The sequence below is a fragment of the Alternaria hordeiaustralica genome, assembly GCF_023758085.1.
Source record: "Alternaria hordeiaustralica strain BMP 2776 chromosome Unknown scaffold_20, whole genome shotgun sequence".
NCBI lineage: Eukaryota > Fungi > Ascomycota > Dothideomycetes > Pleosporales > Pleosporaceae > Alternaria > Alternaria hordeiaustralica.
In genome coordinates, this window is record NW_026056792.1 from 294,047 (window position 1) to 312,328 (window position 18,282).

An 18,282-nucleotide genomic window follows, 5' to 3' on the forward strand; every position below is an offset into this window, starting at 1 on the left:
CCGCGGCGACAGCTACACTAGTGTGTTGCTACACAGCAAACCTCTGATCTCAATGGAGGAGATCGACCTTCAGCTGCCAATGTGCGACGCTATATGGCGAAGCAAGAAGATGTCCCCTAGCTTGTGCCTGCAGATGATAGAGCATGACCAAACACCTAGTAGAGAACTATGGGCTTCTGATATCTATCGTATCGCCATGGATAAGAACGAGCCGCTTCCACCTCTGGATCCTGCAGGACAGGAGCTTCTCATGTTCGGACTGCAATACTCTATTTGGCGCTTTTCCAAGGACCGGAATATGTTCACCCGTTTGTCCGGAGGTCTTGAAGGCTTTAGTAGCGATGACTTATCATCTGTTTCTTCTGACAGTCCCTGCGAATCCATTTCCAGCAGGAGCTCTGGTTCGGAAAGGCTCAGCACAAGACGTCTATCAAAAAGCGCTACCAAGTCTTCAGAGACACACTGTTTGGATAGTACGGTACGCCGGATGGAGGATTTACGGCAGCAGCACCGACGTTTACTTTCTGCTCTTGAGAAGTGGGAGCAAAGCCTTCCTCTAGTCAAGACATTTGTGAGAACCAATCTCGACCGTAGCTGTTTGATGAGTGGTCTAATACTCTTTCACTTGGGGCACCTTCGCCTACATGTCCCACTCGAAGACCTCCATCAAATTCAGTATCGACTCGCCGATAATCTTACTATCGAAGATCGTCTCGTTAATAAGGCGCGCACATGGGCCAACTCACGACAAGGTCGGATTGCGGCTGAGCGGGCCTACAGTATCTGGAACATTATAGACCGAGAGTCAAAGCTGGAGAAAGAAAAGAGGGTAAACTTCAATCTATTGGCTTTCATAGGTTTACACCGCAGCACAGTAGCTGTATGGGCATACACAGGAGCGCGTAACGACAAGGTCAATGGGAACTCTGTAGAGTCTTCAATCGTACTGGAAGGGTGCGGGGAAACCACGGCTATTGATCCGCAGAGAATTGGCACGTTGTCGTCGTTCGTGGATTTATATGGCCGCATAAGCCCTGCGGGCTGGTCGTCATTTGCGAAGGCAGCAGGCACGCTATCAAAGCAGCACTTTCCCGTCACTAAAGGATGTTGATTGAGACGAAGTGGTATGCGATTGCATTGAGGGGCCATCAGTAGCGCGCATCACACAAGCACGTTCAAACATCAGATTTCGTGCTTCGACTGGGTTATGTAGAAGTATCGGTCATTATTGTATAACTTCCAAGGTCACAACTAGTCCCACCCAGCCACGTGACGAAGTATCACGCCTCCAATCGTTTGAACTTCAACCAACAAGAGCCCGTCTTCGATCCAGCTGCAAAGACGTCCGCCAGAGCCAGGTTGTCTTCTTCCATGCCGGGGGGCATTGTTGCTTTGAACTTGCGAAAGATCAAACCTAGCATGTACCTGAGTTCTGTCAAAGCCAGATTCGAGCCCGGACAGGCACGAGAACCATGGCCGAACGGAATCCAGTTCAGTTTCATACGTTCATCAGCGCCGATCCAGCGCTCAGGTTTCCAAAGCTGCGGCTCTGGATAAACCTCTTCTAGCTGTCCCTGGTTGAGCGCTGCAGTCGATGCGATCACGCCTCTGGGGACTTGCTTTCCAGCGATTACAAGATCCTTCCCCAAATGTCTTTCGAGTGGCCCTGGGATCATAGGGTACATCCGCATGGTCTCCCGAATAACACCGTCGAGAAATTCGAGATTCATGGTGCGCTTGATATCGAAGCTTTCCAAGTCGGGCAAGGCTTCAATGAGTTCCGCACGAAGTCGCTCCTGGGCCTCGGGATGGCGAGTCAGAAGCCAGCAAGCAAACGCAGCCGTATGCGAAGTAGTCGAAGAACCCGCTGCGAGCATCTCGACCATGTATGCGGGAATGTCTTCCGGAGGAACGGCAGATGCGTTTACTTTGTTCATAGACTGCAGCATCGAGAGAACATCCTTTTGTCGGCCAGCAGCGTTCTCACTAGTCTCCCAGCGGTTCAAAGCTTCTTTTGCCGTGACATCCATATCATGGCAATCTTTCCTCAATGTCTTCCACTTCTCATTGCCGAACCATCTGACGTAGAAATCTGCTCCAGGGATGAAGCTCTTCATCGCGTTCCAAGTGCTAAACGCGTGAAACCGTCGAAGAAAAGCGGGTGCGTCGTCCTCCTTGTAGTTGCGCAGCAGTCTGTGTTCTTCGGCCCAGAGTACATCGGTCACAATGTCCAGCGCGAGTAAGCGGAAGACGACGACTCCGTCAACGGCTTCTTCGTTCTCATCCTTACGATGGAGCAGCTGGATGAAATCCTCGACGTGCGACTGGATGTTCTCCACCAAAGCCGCGAGGTTTTTGTTCTGGAAGCATTGGATCAAATTGTTGCGTGATGGGGCCGCAGACGGGTAGTCCACGAAACCGAGAGTGGACACGACGCCTTTCCAGCTTCCCATCGAGGAGTAGAATGAGGTCTTGAGTGCAGATTTGTCATATATCGTTTTCATTGCATTTTCGTCCACAGTGTGAACTTGATCCGTTGCGATGACGACAATGGGTCCATACCGATCAAGAAGCTTCGTAACGTAGTCCGACCGTCTACGCTTGTACGTGGCATATTTTAGTGGCAACTTGGAGACCCGCGCGTACCAGGGGCCTGGTATATGTCTAACTGGAGACATCAAGAAAGGGTACAAGATCTACAATTCGTTGTTCTGTCAGTTCCGTTTGGGATTCTGATAGCAAGAAGATGGGTGTGGCTCACGAGAGTGTTCAACAGATGCAGGGAGACAGCAATCAGCCCCCATCGAAGCATTAGCAGTAGTCCGACGGGAGTCTCTGCTACTGCAGCAGCTATTACCGTCATAATGAATTGCGCCAGATGATACCGAAGTTCTTTGCGGCGAAAATATCTTCACGCGATTTTGATGACCAAAAACGCGTTGTACAGGATGATTCTTCTACGAAGACCTTTGGCGAGGACTTAATGTCGCGCAGATCTTCTTAATGCGACACCCAAATCCTGCTCAATTTCTGACACCCGGAGAGAGCTGCCACAAAAGCCGTCCGGCATTAGTGTGACGTCATGGACTTCTGTAGCACTTGCACCCTAGCTCACAGCATGGGCCGCAGCCCTACCTAGGTAGCTCAAATTTAGCCAGGAGACAACCTTCTTTTTCCAACATTTACATTTTCCCCCATCATCCTTCGGAATACAGTGGCTCTGTACAAAGGTCGACTTCCGGTTCTACCCCGCAGCCACTTTTCTACGCCCAGAGTTACCTCATTGCTGTGGAGTACACTGCGGAGAATCGCGTACATGCTTCGGATAAAGTGGTATGTAATCCACCAACAGCAGATCGAACATAGCGATCTCCGAAAAGATTGAATGGCTGCGACTAATCAGACTGCGTCCTTCAGCGGTGACTGATGAAGCCGCATCTGAAAGCCGAAATTGATGCACTTATGGTCCTTTGCACGTGATGCAAGCGGAACACATACCACTTAGTAGGCCAAGAGTCTGCACAGGTCGTGGACATGCCACGACAAACCATTGGAATAATTGATTAGCCTCGACTAGACTCCGCGTATGTCTTCAAGATGCTTGGCCGTCAACAGCATGATGTGCTTTTAGTGGTGAACATATCTACTGTATTCAGCATCTAATCAGATTTGTACAACGAACCGCTCCTGTCTATCGAAGCATGGAATATTCTGTTGTGATCGTTGGTGCGGGCCCCTCTGGCGCCACCACTGCATTGCTGCTGGCTCAACAAGGCGTGAAGTCACTTTCAATATCGAGACACAGCGGCACGGCAAATACCCCTCGAGCGCACATATTCAATCAAAGAGCAATGGAAGTTTTGAGGGACGCGGGTATCGAGGAGAAATTGGGCACGATAGCAAGCACTGCAGAATGTATGTTCGCTGCGTTGGGAGTACCAGCTACCTGTATCCCAAATGTCGAGCATGTACTAATCGAGTGCAGGTATGCAGCATACCTCGTGGCTGAACACACTAGCTGGCGAAGAGTATGGTCGCGTTTGGGCTTGGGGTAACCGACCATCCCAAAAAGGCGACTATGAGCGAGCGAGTCCTTGCGCCATGTCGGATCTGCCTCAAAGCTACCTCGAGCCAGTTCTGATCGAAGAAGCCACGAGGCACGGTGCCGAGTTCCGATTTTACACTGAATTCGTGCGTTTTGAGAAGATAGCTGACGTAATCGTTACGACTATGCGAAACAGATCGACCGGAGAGGAGTACAACATAACATCCAGCTATCTAATCGGAGCAGATGGCGCCCGGAGCGCTGTGTTGCAGGCTCTCAAGATACCAGTACTTGGCCGCCAGCTCAACACCGCCTTCAACATCCATATCAAAGCCGACCTATCTAAGTACATTCAGCATCGACCAGGAAGCCTCAACTGGGTACTGAATCCCGTTGCGCCAGAGTGGTCGGCTGTGGGTAATTTTCGCATGGTCAGGCCTTGGACGGAGTGGGTGGTGTCGATGCACCCAGCGACGAAGGACAAGAACAGCTCTCAGCCAACCGAGGACGCCATTCTGAAGCGGCTGTACCAGATGATTGGCGACGACTCGATTGATATCGAAATATTGTCCTCGTTTTCTTGGACAATCAATGATCAAGTCGCTGAGAGTTGGCAAAGCGGCAGGGTGCTGTGTATCGGCGACGCGACACATAGGCATCCCCCTATAAACGGACTCGGCAGCAACACGTGCATATCAGACGCTTTCAACATCTCCTGGAAGTTGGCTTATGTTATCAAAGGCTTAGCTTCACCATCTCTCCTTGATACCCTTACGGTCGAGCGCAAGCCCGTAGGCGACAGCATCGTCCGCCGCGCGAACGATGGAATGGAGGCGCATCGAACACTTTGGGCACTCATTGGCCTGGATAGTTCGTCCAGGAAGAAGGCCACCGATCTGCTCAAGTCCGACTCGACAGAAGGAGAGAAGATGCGCGATCAGTTTCGAGAGGCACTGGAAGCTACCGAGGATGAAGTGCAAGCACTGGGCATCCAAATGAACCAGGTCTACCTGAACACATCTGCAGTGGTGATTGAAAGTGGGGATATTGCCCCCGAATTCAACCATATAAACGCTTTGAGAGAGATTAAGACCAGCACCTATCCCGGGTATCACCTTCCACATGTCTGGCTAGCAGCCAATGGGCAAGCAAAAAGACTCTCAAGTCTGGATCTCTGTGGACGAGGGTCTTTCACATTACTCACAGGCGTCGGCGGCGATGCTTGGCTACATGCAGCGAAGGAGGTTTCGGACATGAGTGGTGTATTCGTTCGCGCCTATAAGATCGGCTTCGGAGGCGACTACATGGACGCATACCGGGAGTGGTATCAAGTGAGAGGTGTCGGGGAGAGAGGGGTTGTGTTGGTGAGGCCTGACCACTTCGTTGGCTGGCGCTGCGTGGATTTAGTGGCGAACCCAACCGCGAAGCTTTCGGAAGTGTTGCAGCAGATCTTGGGCAGGGCATAGTATAGATTTTGCTTGAATATCTTGTTACCAGTCTCAGATCTCACAAATGAATGTGACAATTTGATCACAGTGCAATTCCATGTGAGTGAGCACAATATAACCCTTGGAATTCGGCCTCAGTAGTCAAATACTGGAGTTGCCTGGACTGATGGCACAACTTAGACTCCGTACTTATCTTCAAGGATGATTTGTCTATTCATGACCGTAGTACTGCTGGCTGTTGGCTAGCGTCCCGATTACGGGCCATCAGCGCAATCGACCTGATGGTAGAGTTCATACCAGCTGCGGGCGGCATTTTCCTTCCGTCCACTAGAAGGAGCGACATAGCTATGTGTGTTGTGACCTGTGTCTGCCACCAATCTCTTGATTACGAGTGCTAGGTTTGTATGGCATCTTGTTTGCACGCTTCCCCGCAACGTCACTACATCTTACGCCTGAAAAGGCGAAATACCACTTTACCCATGCCACACGGGTGTACCAAGCCGTACTTTGTTTCATTGAACACCCTTACCAAGATGCTGGTGTCGCCAATGGCATCGTTGCTGACCTCCTTATCCCAGACTGCAAGGAGTTTCGGCAGCGCCAATGCCACTTGGCATCCGCGTTTGCGTAGAGGCGGGTTACAATCTTGGCAGATGGCGCGCTCAAAGTACAGTTCGTGCGCATTGCGATAGATATATGGAAGACATCGTTGACTGAAGGGCGCAGTCCCATTCCTGAGAATTCGCTATCGGCACAGCATCTCCTCCGCTCATCCTTCCCAGCAACTGCAACTCCATACCCATACCCTTTGGAAACAGGTCCTCATTCTCCTGTACGCCAAAGAAGATGTCTAAGGTCGCACTAGTTACAGGTGGCAATGGAATAACAGGCTCAGCCATCATCGAGCACCTCGTGAAGAATACGACCTCTGCCGAGTGGAGAAACATTGTCGTCACGTCGCGGTCGCCCTTCAAGACCACCGTTCACGATGACCGTATAATGTTTTTAGCCCTCGATCTTTCCGATAATCCCGATGCCTTGATCAAAAAGATGCGCTCAGCATGCCAAGATGTTACTCATGCATACTTCTCTTCGTATGTACACAAAGACGACTTTGCGGAACTCAACCACGCCAACGAAAAGCTCTTCGCCAACTTCCTCGACGCTCTACTAGTCGTGGCTCCCAGTCTAGAGAACTGTACGCTTCAGACTGGAGGAAAACACTACAATGTTCACCTCAGTCCCGTGCCATCTCCAGCTCGGGAGGAAGAGCCCAGAAGGGAAAGTCCGCTTGGCAACTTCTACTTCGCCCAAGAAGACTACCTAACGACACGCCAAACTGGCCAGAATTGGACTTGGAACGTCATCCGGCCAGAAGCCATTATCGGCCACACGTCCAAGCCAAACGGCATGAATTCAGCTTTGACATATGCCTTGTACTTTCTCGTTTGCAAAGAGATGGGCGTTGAGGCGCGTATGCCGACGAACCAGCTGTATTGGGAAGGATACGACGACCTTTCCGACTCCAGACTCATTGCCGACCTGACCGTATGGGCCTCTACACATCCACACGCTGGGAATCAGGCCTTCAATGTCGTCAACGGTGACTATTTTTCGTGGAGATACATGTGGCCACGCATCGCCGCCTACGCAGGGGCCCGCGCAACAAGTGAGCAGACCTTTGAAAAGCCTCGTCCATCAGAAGGAGAGACGCAACTAGATCTCAGCTTGGCTGAGTGGGCTGTGGACAAGCAAGAGGTCTGGGAGCGCATCTGTGAAAAGAACGGTTGTCCTGAAGCGAAGGCGACTTGGGCATCTGGTACGTGGGCTTTCCAGGATTGGGTGTTTCAGCGTACGTGGTCGGCAACGTTGAGCGTTAACAAAGCGAGGAGATTTGGGTGGACCGGCCATATCGACTCGTATCAGTCGTTGACTGGTGCGTTCGATAAATTTGTTCAGCTGAAGCAGATACCAGCGTTACAGCATAGTGGTAGTTTGTAAGATCAATGGCCAGGTCCTGTTGCCATGTCTTGATCACTTTCGGTGGTTCTCTATTGTTTACCCATGAAATGCTAGGTAGAATGATTCGTGTCGCTGCTCGAGAGTCCTCTGACCTGTAGTACGTCGACCGACGATACGCTGGAATTACTAGTGTTGCATGCCGATGAGGCTCCACCATTGACACACAAGCCACCACATGTGTGGGTAATGCGTCTTTGCGCGTTGGTCGCAGTTCCTTCCTAAATACGAAATAAGTGGAGAGGTTTCGCAAAGCCTTGCCAGATGGAGAGGCGACCACGTGCTGTAGGATCCTCCAGGATGAAAGCGCGTGTCGCAATGGCGGACCATATAACATCGCGGTCTTACTCTGCAGCTTCTGTTGAGACAGACGCTGTACGCTTCCCACAGCCATCGATGACATGTGGCATGACTGTCGACGCATGTACTAAAATTTCCGTCAAAAGGTGACTAGTCGCAGACATCACGACGGCTTCTCCAGCTTCATTTGCCGTGGTTTCCTCCCTCCGCCCTCGACCGATATCGCCATACGCCAGAACATCAAGCAATCGACTAAGTTGTCGATTCCTAGAGTCCCGTCATGATTCCGTCTCCTTTATTGCGTTGGACGGTCCGCCGCTTCCAACCTTGGAAGGTTCGCTTAGAGCGAATGAAGCCGTGCACCGGACTGCACCGCATCGCGGGGTCGCCCCGGGATAGCGTTCGGCTCGTGTTTTGGATTTAGGACTATCGCGAGTTTTAGGCACACGCGAGGAATGCATAGTCTATACTTTGTTGGAAGAGAAGTTGTTCCATTGCAGTAAAGACGCGCGCCTGCTGGGCCGAGGAAGCGCCCGGAAAGCAACGAGCTCTTCGAACCCCTCATCACTTTCCGTCACTTTGGCACGAGCATGCCAGGGGAAGCACACGCGGGAAGGGCTGCAAAGCTTGGAAGCCAGCCGGTGATAGCGCTGACACCGCCACTACTGATTGGCCAACACCGTTGAATACGGGGTGCCTCTTGGCCATCGCCTCTAGCGGCCGCGTCTGCGGGCGGTGCGTGGTGTGCGCCCTTCACGGTCCTCGCCCCTAGCAGCCCAGTCCATACCGGAAAGACAGGAGACGGAACTACACATCAGCCATCTTGTGCCATATCTCATCGCATCCTCCCAGGTCTCAACAGTGGTGGTCCCACGGGTAGTCTTACAATGCCAAAGCGATCGGCTGGCTGCTTCGAGTGCAGGAAAAGAAAGGTTCGATGCGACGAGACCAAACCAGAGTGCAATACCTGCGTGAGGCGCGGAACAAAATGCCCTGGCTATCGGCCAGCACAGGCTTTTATTCTCCACAACTTCGATGCACATGGAGAAAAGCCATCCCTGATCAAGGAGGATGAGAATCGCTATAAGTACGCCAGTCAAGCTTCGTCAAGCTCACAGAACGACACAACTTTCTCAAGCAAGGCCATCGTACGCAGAGAAGATGCGCAAACGGAGCCTGAGGATGCGCCTCTGCCCAAGCAGGTCAGCGCAGTTGCCGCCGACAGAATACAGCATCTGGGAACCTTCATTGCCCTGTATTTGCCCAGAGCTGAGGGTCCGGCGTTGCCGCCCCCTTCAGCCCTGATGCTTGGCCTACCTACTATGCCCGCGAACAGCCCGGTACTCATGGCTGCAATTGATGCTCTCTCTGCAGCGCAACTGGCGGTGAACAACAGAAATCATCCGCTCATCCATCGTTCCAGGTCGCTATATGGCACAGCCCTGAGTCAGATGTTGCGCGCAATACAAGATCCAGTGACAGCACTCAAAGACGAAACACTGCTATCAACGTATATGCTCACGCTTTACGAGGTAGAAACGATCTCATCCAATGCTCTCGCTATCAGGTCTAACCGCTCGCATAGGTTTTCGTAGGTGTTACACAAGGTCATGGCTTTTTCTACCATGTCCAGGGACTTCTACATCTTCTTAAGCAGCGTGGGCCAGCTTCATTCGAGAGTCGATTGAGCATGCAAATTTTCCACGCCATACGGTACAATTCGGTATGAGGAATCGTATTGTCGTATGCTGCACAGCCTCGCTAATGCCTGCTAGCTGAGTATCGGCTACCACATGCGAAAGGCCTCAATGCTAGACAGCACGGAATGGTTAGCAGTGACTGCCAAAGCGGCAAAAGTGGATCCGTACGTGGCTCTGAACGACATTTGCATACACATCCCACGACTCCTGGAGCGCACGGACAAGGCCACCAGACCAGAATGTCCAAAGGAGGAGATTGATTCTCTCATTGAGGATTCGCAACAAGTCGCTAGCCGTGCTTTTGAGTGGCTCTCAACCTTTGAAAGACACGGTCCGCGATACGACACGGTAGACGTTGCCTTCATGGATGGCTTCCTGGATATTTGCGCAGACCGCGTATTCGATCCCGTCTTCTACTTCCACTACTTTGGGGCCGGCATTTGCTACCTTATCTACTGGATGAGCATGTTGATCTTGCAAGGCAACACATTCAAGTTGCTCCGGCAGCATCGACAACTCGATATGAAGCAATTGTACATGTGGGACCGCCAGCTCAGCAGCTATGCAGATTCGATATGTCGAAGCGTGCCGTACAATTGTCGGCCAGTCACTGGTTACACTGCAAAATTCGGATCGTTGACACCGCTCATGGTTGCGAGAAAATACTACGAGATGAAGGGAGCACAGACCGAAGCAGGATGGTGCGCAAAAGTTTACATGGGCGCGAGAGTACCGGAGCTCTACCAAGCGCCCATCGCATTAGAACCTTTCGAGAATGTTAAGAAGACCGTGCAGGGCAACCCGCGGTATATTTGAAGGGTTCCGTGTAGACTATGACGAAATAAATAACGGCATCGCAGTTTTCTTCCTCTTATACTTCATAGAACTCTCCTTAATGACTCCATTTGCAAGGCGTAGCTACTCTAACATGCGCATGTTACACCTAAGTCTACAGCGTGGTATCGTTTCGACGGAAGCTTGGGTGGTGCCACCACTTCTCCATTGGCGAGTACCTCAAGATGGGCCAACTCACAAGTATCGTCATGTTCTCACCATAGTTTGCAGGTTAGGGGTGGGCAAACTACCTATAGTCACTCAGAGGTCATTAACTATGACTTTCGTGTTCCTTCATATCACGCGACGCAGTGAAGACATCTTACACTCATACGGCGACTCATACCTGATTATAGAAGCTACCTTCGATTTTCTCCGCCGTCTCACTCAGAGTAAGTTTTGTCTACATTTGCTTATCATGATGCGCAGAAACCCATGTACAACAGTCAGCACCCGTTAAAGCGTCTACCCCCGAAGATAGCAATGACTCGTTACTTTTTGAAAGATACTCTATCTAAAGGTCAACAGCAGATATGATACAAGCTACAGTCATATAGAAGCCGTTTGCCATCAAGTTCAAGCATGCAAGTCAAGGGAGCACAACGGCAAAGAGTGATTCAGTTGGACAAAGCGACTGCGAAGACTGAATTGGCCTATGGTTTACACGAAATGACATATGCTGTAGATATACATCTCCGGATATGCAAATGTCACACCTGTTCCTGTGCGATGCACGGTTTGAGTACTTTCCATTTGTAACATTGACTCAACATCTATGCAGTTGGTCGTATGCTAACCTAGGCCTGTACCTCCGTAACCAACTTGCCCGTGTTGCCACCCTGGAAAAGCATCATCCAAGTTTTGGGCACATCCTCAAACTTAGTCTTAACCACTGTCTCCGTTTCGGGTCCAACCTTGAGCCTACCCTCCTTGACTCCCTTGATCAACTCCTGGATATACTGACCAGCCTTGCCCGACTCAATAGCATCGATAACAATGAAGCCTCTGACCTCAATGCGATTGCTGATAATCTCGAACCAGTTCTTGACGCCGCTGTCGCCCATGGAGTTGTACGTTGCGACGGCGCCGCACGCAGCGATGCGTCCGTGGCGCTTCATACGACCCAGCATGAGCGACAAGATGTCGCCGCCAACATTGTCAAAGTAGACTTCTACGTAACCCTCCGTGGCTTTCTTAAGGTCAGCCTCGAAAGACGCGGCTTTGTAGTCGACGCAAACATCTGCGCCCAGACTCTCGACCCAGCGGCACTTCTTCTCACCACCGGCAATGCCGATGACGCGTTTACATCCAAGAACGTGCTTGGCGAGTTGCACAACCATGGAGCCGGTAGCTCCCGCAGCTCCGGAAACGACGACCGTATCGGAGGAAGAGGCGCGCGCGATGTCGATGAGGCCGTAGTACGCGGTCAGGCCTGTTCCGCCGAGTGCACCGATGAAGTGCGTGGGGCGGATGCCGGCGCTCTCGTCGGCTTGGATGGGGCGAACGGCTTTGTTGGATACAACGGCATATTCTGTCCAGCCGAAGTCGCCCATGACGAGTTGACCCTTGGGCAGGCTATCGGTGCTGGATTCGACAATCTCGGCAATGGCGAAGGAACGCATTACTCCACCTTGCTTCACCGGCTCCACGTAGAGGCGCTCAGGGTCCATGTCTTTCTGGATCCTGTAGACACAAGTCAGTCGTGTTCTACGGGATTTTTTTGTGTGGTCAGACTCACCATCCTCTTTGTGCGGGGTCATTGGAGAAGTAAAGTACTTTGATGAGGACTTGATCAGCGGTTGGGCTTGGGAGGTCAATGGTTTGGAGCGAAAAGGTCGCGTCGTTGCCCTCAATGACGGGGTCGTTGAGTGGTGGGTTGGCAAGAACCCACTGGCGAGTTTGTTGGCCTGGCATCTTTCTGTATGTTATGAAATAGTGTTCTGTATGCAATTGGGTAGGTGATGTGGTAGTTTGCTGTCGAAAATGGAGATGATTGAAGAGAGCATGTACAGCGAGTACGAGATGCGGTCACCCTTTTAAGTACAACAGGAGCTAAACAGTCTCGAAGCTGCGGTGGGGTCTACTAGATCTTCCACGTTGATCCTGGACAACTTAAGCCCAGACGTAAGAGCATGTAAGGACTTGCTAGCTCTACTTAGTACTTGGCATAGAGTCGATTCGAGCTAATGTAGAGATGTTCACGGTGAACCTCGGCTTCTGGTGGTATCCAGTTTTCGCCCACTCTGGCGCGTAACGTGTCCATTGCGTGTAACAGTAGTCTTTCCGCTTTTCGTCCGACATGTTTTAGATGAAGAATTACTGAATCGGAATAGTGATTGAGAAACGCATGCTTAGTGACGCGCTGTTCTGGTCATTGAAGGGATAGCGGGGTAGCTTCAAGTTCCCAGCAGCAAGTACGCATGTAGCAGGGGGGGTATCGATACATGACTCGCATATGGTGTATCGTCTTAGATGGCATTGCGATACAGATCTGTCTGTGTTTTTTTGTCTAGAGAAGCATCGTAGGCTGCTTTCTACCACTTGCCACCCTTGCCCTTCTTCTTGTTTTTCCCCTTCTCAGCGCCACCCTTCTTCTCCTGAGCGGCTGGTGTTCCCTTGTCGTCTGCCACGACTCCACCCTGGGTAAGGCCTTCCATTCTCTTCTTTCCTTTCTTGCCCTTTGGACGGTAGTAGCTCCTATCACGCATAGGGAGCCATCTTTCGGGGTCCATCTTCTTACCCTCGACATAGTCCTTTGGCATTCTCGACTTGCGCAACCTCTTCGCTCTGGCCGGCGCCTCCTTGGCTGGTGCAAGGCTACGTTTCCGGGATTCTGTTCCAAGATTGACCGACGTGAGGCTACCGAGTGGGACGCCTGCATTTTCAAGTTCAACGGCATCCACGTCGGATACCAGTCGGTTGGCTTCTGGTAGATAAGACAAAAGATCCGCAGGTATTGACGATGGATCTGTGATACTGTATGCGGCTACGAGACCAGCGATAGACGCTCGATCTTCGTTATCCTGGTTGTACAAGCCCTTGAAGATCTCTCCTGCAGATCTAACGTTATCTGGATTATGAGTATCAAGGAGGGCGGTACCGGCAGCGACCATGAGAGACTTTGATGGGGCCTCTGTTTTCGACTTGTGAGGCTTCCGCCAGTATTCGGCTGCTTTTGCTAGCTCGTTCTTTGACGCGCCGGGCCGGCCTTGTTGTGCGTACAGGGAGACGAGTGCGGCAATCAGCCCTGGTGCGAACCGTACGTCGAGATCGGACGCCGAGGCACTCTGTTCCAAACGCTTGAAAAAGGATTCTAGGAGATGTGTTGCCGCAGCGTAGTTGTTGGTGATGACGTATAAGTGTGTTATAGTTAGTATTAGACCCACATCAGTCGGTCTCTTTTCCAGCAATGGTACTATTTCCCTCAGCGCAGCCTTCTCGGTGTCTGCGTTCCTGGCGTGGGCTGCTGCGTTGAGCACCGCCGCCATATTGATGGCAGGGGACAGGGACGGAGCAGGCGATGCAGAGATGACTTTCTCGGTGGACGATGCGACGCCAGCGACCTTTTGCGATAGCAGGGCCATGACATATTCGTCTTGTCGCAGGATGTTGGACTGGTAGGAGAAGTGCTGGTCGGTGACGGGGGGCTGCGGCGATGCGTGGAACAGACGATGTGAGAGGTACGGGTTCGAGTGCTGCTTCGAGGCGGCGATGGTGTTGACCTGGGCGATGTAGCGGGTTGAGAGCTCCTTGATGCTGCTGCTGTCAGTGTTGGTTCTGAGCCGGGCATGATCGTCTTACTCAGCGAAGGGGATCTTGGTGGCCAGCTCCTCTGCTTCATCCGTCTTGCCCAATTGCGTGAGCACATAGACCTGCTGCACGGTAATTGGCAGCAACTCGGCCTTCTTCTCTTCCTCACTGAGGTCCGAGAGAGCATTGCACAGGTCCTTGGCGCGCTTCAGACACACCTGGGCCTGGCCAAACTCATTGCGAGAGATGCTGCCGCATGCTGCGTTGAAGGCAGTCTCGAAGACGTCGAGGTCCTCACGTGTGGGCTGCTTCTTCTGGGCAAGCTCGCCTTGGCCTGTCCACTCGAGCTGTGCATCGACGGCGCCCGCATTGATGCGGATATCGTACTCTTCGGTTTGCACGTTCTGGTCGGCGAGGTCCCGGTAGATCTTGGTGGCGTGCGCGAAGCTCTCTGAGCGGTATGCCTGGCGTGTCTGTGTCAGCGATGTCTGCGGCCCCGCTGCCGTCGAGTACATACGGCCTGGGCAAGCATGTGCTTCATCCCCCGGCCGGCGTCTGGCCCTGCCGCTGCGGCTACCTGGGCAGCCCTGGCTGCATTGCCAGTCTTGTAGAGGGCGTATGCGTACTCGAACCGCGCCTTCTCCTGCAGCTCGTGTGCACCCTCAAACACTTGCAATGAATCCGCGTAGCGGTCCAGATGGAGCAGCGCTACTGCTTTGGTGTGCTGCGCATCCAAATCGCCCTTGGACCTGCCCAGGGCTGCATTGGCGGCCGTGAGCACTTCGTCGTGGTCGGCGATGGTGGCTTGCGCAAGCAGCGACGAGAGGGATTTGTTTGATGCGGCCATGGTCGATTCGCGCTTTATCCTCGGTCCATCGGGCAGCGGCGCAGATGTTGAAGCGACAGCGATGGGCGCTGGTGTGCTCGCGGGGGGTCTGGTCTGCGGAGGCCTTAGTGAAGGTACGCGGGGATCTGAGGTGGCATGGTGCAAGCTCGCCTACACTCCCCCCCCTAGTACGGGTGCCTGGCGTGGATTTTTCTACGCTAGTAGAAAACTAGGCCTAATTAGGTAAGTAATTATTATAATAGCAACTTCTAAGCCTTATAATTATAATTATAGCTATTTTTTTAACTACTTTACCTACCTAAATCTTCTAAATTCTATTATTTTAATACCTAGAAAAGTATAGTACTAGTGCTGTAAATACCTTAAACGCTTAACTAATATATTATATATAATAAGATAGTTTAAATAAAGCTATTATAAGATCTAGGCTAGAAATAGTATAAAATTACGCTTTAGTTTAGCTATACTTCTACTTACACTTAGCGTATAATTTTCTAAGCTTTATAGTATCTACTAATACTTATAAAAATTAAAAAGTAGTATATAATAGTGCTTATAGTAATTTAGAATACTTTAATTTACTATACTATAAAGAATACTAAATAGTGTTAAAAACTTTAGTATTAAGTTATAATTAAGCTTTAAATTACTATTAAAAATACTACTCTTACTTAGATATTTAAATAATATAGTTACTAACGCTACTAAGTAAAAAAGAAGCTTTATTATACTCTAAAATAGCGCTAGTAATACTTTAATTAAATATATAAGCACTATTTCTAGAAATTAGAGTAGTAGTAACGCTTTATCTAGTTTAATAAGTACTTTTTTATAATAGACTAGAGTACTATTTAAGTAATATAGCTACTTAGTAAGAAGTTTTACTCTAACTACTTTCTTTTTAGATTTAGAAAGTATAGTAAATAGATAGTATAGAAATATATTACTTAAAGCTTAAAGAAGTCTTTTATCTTTATTAAAGATAGCTAAAAATACCTAAAAAGAAATAAAAAAAAGAAAATATATAGTACTTTTAATAGTATAGTAATATAGAAGTATATTATACTTAAAGTTCTTAAGTTTTAGAAAGAAATAGAGTATTAAAAAATACTTTCTAGCTTAGTAATCTTTATAGAGAATAGTTATAAGAATATAGCCTCTATAAACCTTAGAGGTTTACTTAAAGCTATTTTTTTACTTTAACTTTAAATATCTTTATCTTTAAAGCTACTAAACTTTACTAAAGCTACTAGACTCTACTAAAGCTACTAGACTCTACTAAAGCTACTAAACTCTTTAAAAGAGATATTTACTACTATAAGCTAGTACTATTTAGTACTAGCTTCTACTAGCTTTCTCTTTCTCTTTCTATATAAATCTAGCTAAACTTTTTCTTTCTTAGATTTTATATCTACTATTTTTAACTCTAAATATAAGCTATTTTTTAACTAGCCTATCTCTTTATATATAAAGTCTATCTTATATAATAGTAAATTTTATAAGTATTTTTACTTACTATAGGCTTCTAGCCTTAATAAAAATAAGTAGCTTTTACTTATTTTTAGTTATTACGTAGAATTATAGCTTTAGTTACTAGCTCTTTACTAAGTTTAGTATCTTTAGATAGTAAAAAAGTGCGCTAAAATTTTAGCGCTCTTATTACTACTAGTATAAGTAAGATTTAAACTCTATCTTAGTACGCTAGTAAGTAGAAAAGAATAGCTTTCTTACTATAAAATAGCTTTTACTACTTAATAGTCTAGAGCTATAGTCTTTACTCTACTTATCTACTTACCTTTATACGCCTATATACGCGCACTTTATTTTTAGCTATAAACTTTTAAGTTTTATAAGCTAGTAAATTTTAGTAAATTTTATTTATTACGTAGATAGATACTTACCTACTACTATCTTAAGCTACTTTACTTTTATAGTTTAAAAACTTATATAATTAAAACTTACTTCTTTCTACCTACGCACTTAGATAGAACTCTTAACTAACTTTAACTTTATTTTAAGTTATCTTTTATAAAGTTACTACTAAATTTTCTACTTTTTTCTAAAGGTACTATATATAATAGCTACTACTAGTAATAAAGATAAGTTTCTATATAGCTATACTAGCTATAGTACTTTTATTTCTTACTAAATATTTTTTAATAGCTTTTTTTTTAAAAGCTATACCTATACTAAAATACGCTTTTAGTTTTATAGCTAGTTATACTTAACCTCTATAGTTTTCTACTTAGCTAATTTTAACTTTAGAGACTTTATAGCTACTAAGTAGTCTAAGACTATTTCTTTATTTCTAGGCATACTTAAGCTCTTCTCTAAGATTACTAAGAAGCTTTAGCTTATTACTAAGATTACTAAAAAGCTTTAGTCTATTATTAAAGTTGCTAAAAAGCTTTAGTCTAAGAAATTTAACTACTTTTATAAGCTTAATAAATTTAACTCTACTAGTTAGCTTTTTTATAGTTAACTATCTTTTATTAAGTTTATTAGAAAGCTTTCTAACTCTAATACTACTAGCTAGATACTTTTAAATAAGTTTCTACTTTTAGAAATTACTTTTAGAAGACTATTTCTACTAGCTACTCTACTCTACTATATTAATACTAGTATTAATATAGCGTAGAATTATTAAAGTTATATAATTAAGAAATCTAACTTATCTACTAAAGTTCTAGACTCTAAACTTTTATATCTCTTTTTTTTATTTCTAGATAAGAATACTTTATAGACTAGCTACGCTAGCACTTTACTCTTTCTTTCTAAGCTAGAAGTTACTACTTTTTAGCTTTCTTCTATATCTAGCCTTTCTAGTAACTAGCTTTTAAGTATTAATAATTTATATACTTTTACGCTATATTCTATAAAGGCTATTAAGAACTACTTTACTAAGTATATAGCTAAATTTAGTAATATAGATAAGTAAACTTTTTTAAGCTTTTATTCTATAAATCTACTAAAAGCTAGAAACCTAGCTACGTTTTTTACTTTAGACTATAACTACTTAGCTACTTTTATATTAGAACTACTTTATACTTTAGATAGTTATACTTCTAAGTACTATAATACTAAAGAGTACTTTACTTATATAAATAAAAACTTTAATTTACTTTAAAAGAATAACTAAAATATTTTAGCCTATTACTTCTACTTAAAGAAGCTACTTAATAATAAGCGCACTAAGTTTAATAATCTTACTAATTTTACTATATTCTAGCGTAACTAGACTACTAAGCTATTAGCTTTACTTATTAAAATAAAGAATAAGCTAGATTTTACTTAACGTAACGCTCTTCTAGAAGAATAGGTAACTTTATAGCTTTTATA

General features: G+C 47.3%; 6 protein-coding genes across 6 annotated transcripts; 3 read left to right on the forward strand and 3 right to left on the reverse strand.

Annotated features, from left to right (window-relative positions):
- Window positions 1-1,280: 1,280 nt before the first annotated feature.
- On the reverse strand, window positions 1,281-2,453 carry J4E84_008203 (uncharacterized protein; the record flags this gene model as incomplete). Its single annotated transcript, XM_049390780.1, has 1 exon — window positions 1,281-2,453. One exon carries the CDS (start codon window positions 2,451-2,453, stop codon window positions 1,281-1,283), a length of 1,173 nt encoding a protein of 390 aa, XP_049241487.1.
- A 1,460-nt stretch (window positions 2,454-3,913) lies between these two features.
- J4E84_008204 (uncharacterized protein) lies at window positions 3,914-5,511 on the forward strand (the record flags this gene model as incomplete). The annotated part of the gene is made up of 2 exons (XM_049390781.1): window positions 3,914-3,919; window positions 3,994-5,511. The coding sequence occupies 2 exons, from the start codon at window positions 3,914-3,916 to the stop codon at window positions 5,509-5,511; spliced, it is 1,524 nt and encodes a 507-aa protein (XP_049241488.1).
- An 828-nt stretch (window positions 5,512-6,339) lies between these two features.
- J4E84_008205 (uncharacterized protein) lies at window positions 6,340-7,494 on the forward strand (the record flags this gene model as incomplete). Its single annotated transcript, XM_049390782.1, has 1 exon — window positions 6,340-7,494. One exon carries the CDS (start codon window positions 6,340-6,342, stop codon window positions 7,492-7,494), a length of 1,155 nt encoding a protein of 384 aa, XP_049241489.1.
- Window positions 7,495-8,699: 1,205 nt separating this feature from the next.
- J4E84_008206 (uncharacterized protein) lies at window positions 8,700-10,328 on the forward strand (the record flags this gene model as incomplete). Its single annotated transcript, XM_049390783.1, has 3 exons — window positions 8,700-9,344; window positions 9,398-9,535; window positions 9,588-10,328. 3 exons carry the CDS (start codon window positions 8,700-8,702, stop codon window positions 10,326-10,328), a joined length of 1,524 nt encoding a protein of 507 aa, XP_049241490.1.
- An 815-nt stretch (window positions 10,329-11,143) lies between these two features.
- On the reverse strand, window positions 11,144-12,260 carry J4E84_008207 (uncharacterized protein; the record flags this gene model as incomplete). Its single annotated transcript, XM_049390784.1, has 2 exons — window positions 11,144-12,029; window positions 12,085-12,260. 2 exons carry the CDS (start codon window positions 12,258-12,260, stop codon window positions 11,144-11,146), a joined length of 1,062 nt encoding a protein of 353 aa, XP_049241491.1.
- A 620-nt stretch (window positions 12,261-12,880) lies between these two features.
- J4E84_008208 (uncharacterized protein) lies at window positions 12,881-14,943 on the reverse strand (the record flags this gene model as incomplete). Its single annotated transcript, XM_049390785.1, has 3 exons — window positions 12,881-14,102; window positions 14,148-14,560; window positions 14,614-14,943. The coding sequence occupies 3 exons, from the start codon at window positions 14,941-14,943 to the stop codon at window positions 12,881-12,883; spliced, it is 1,965 nt and encodes a 654-aa protein (XP_049241492.1).
- Between the last annotated feature and the right edge of the window lie 3,339 nt (window positions 14,944-18,282).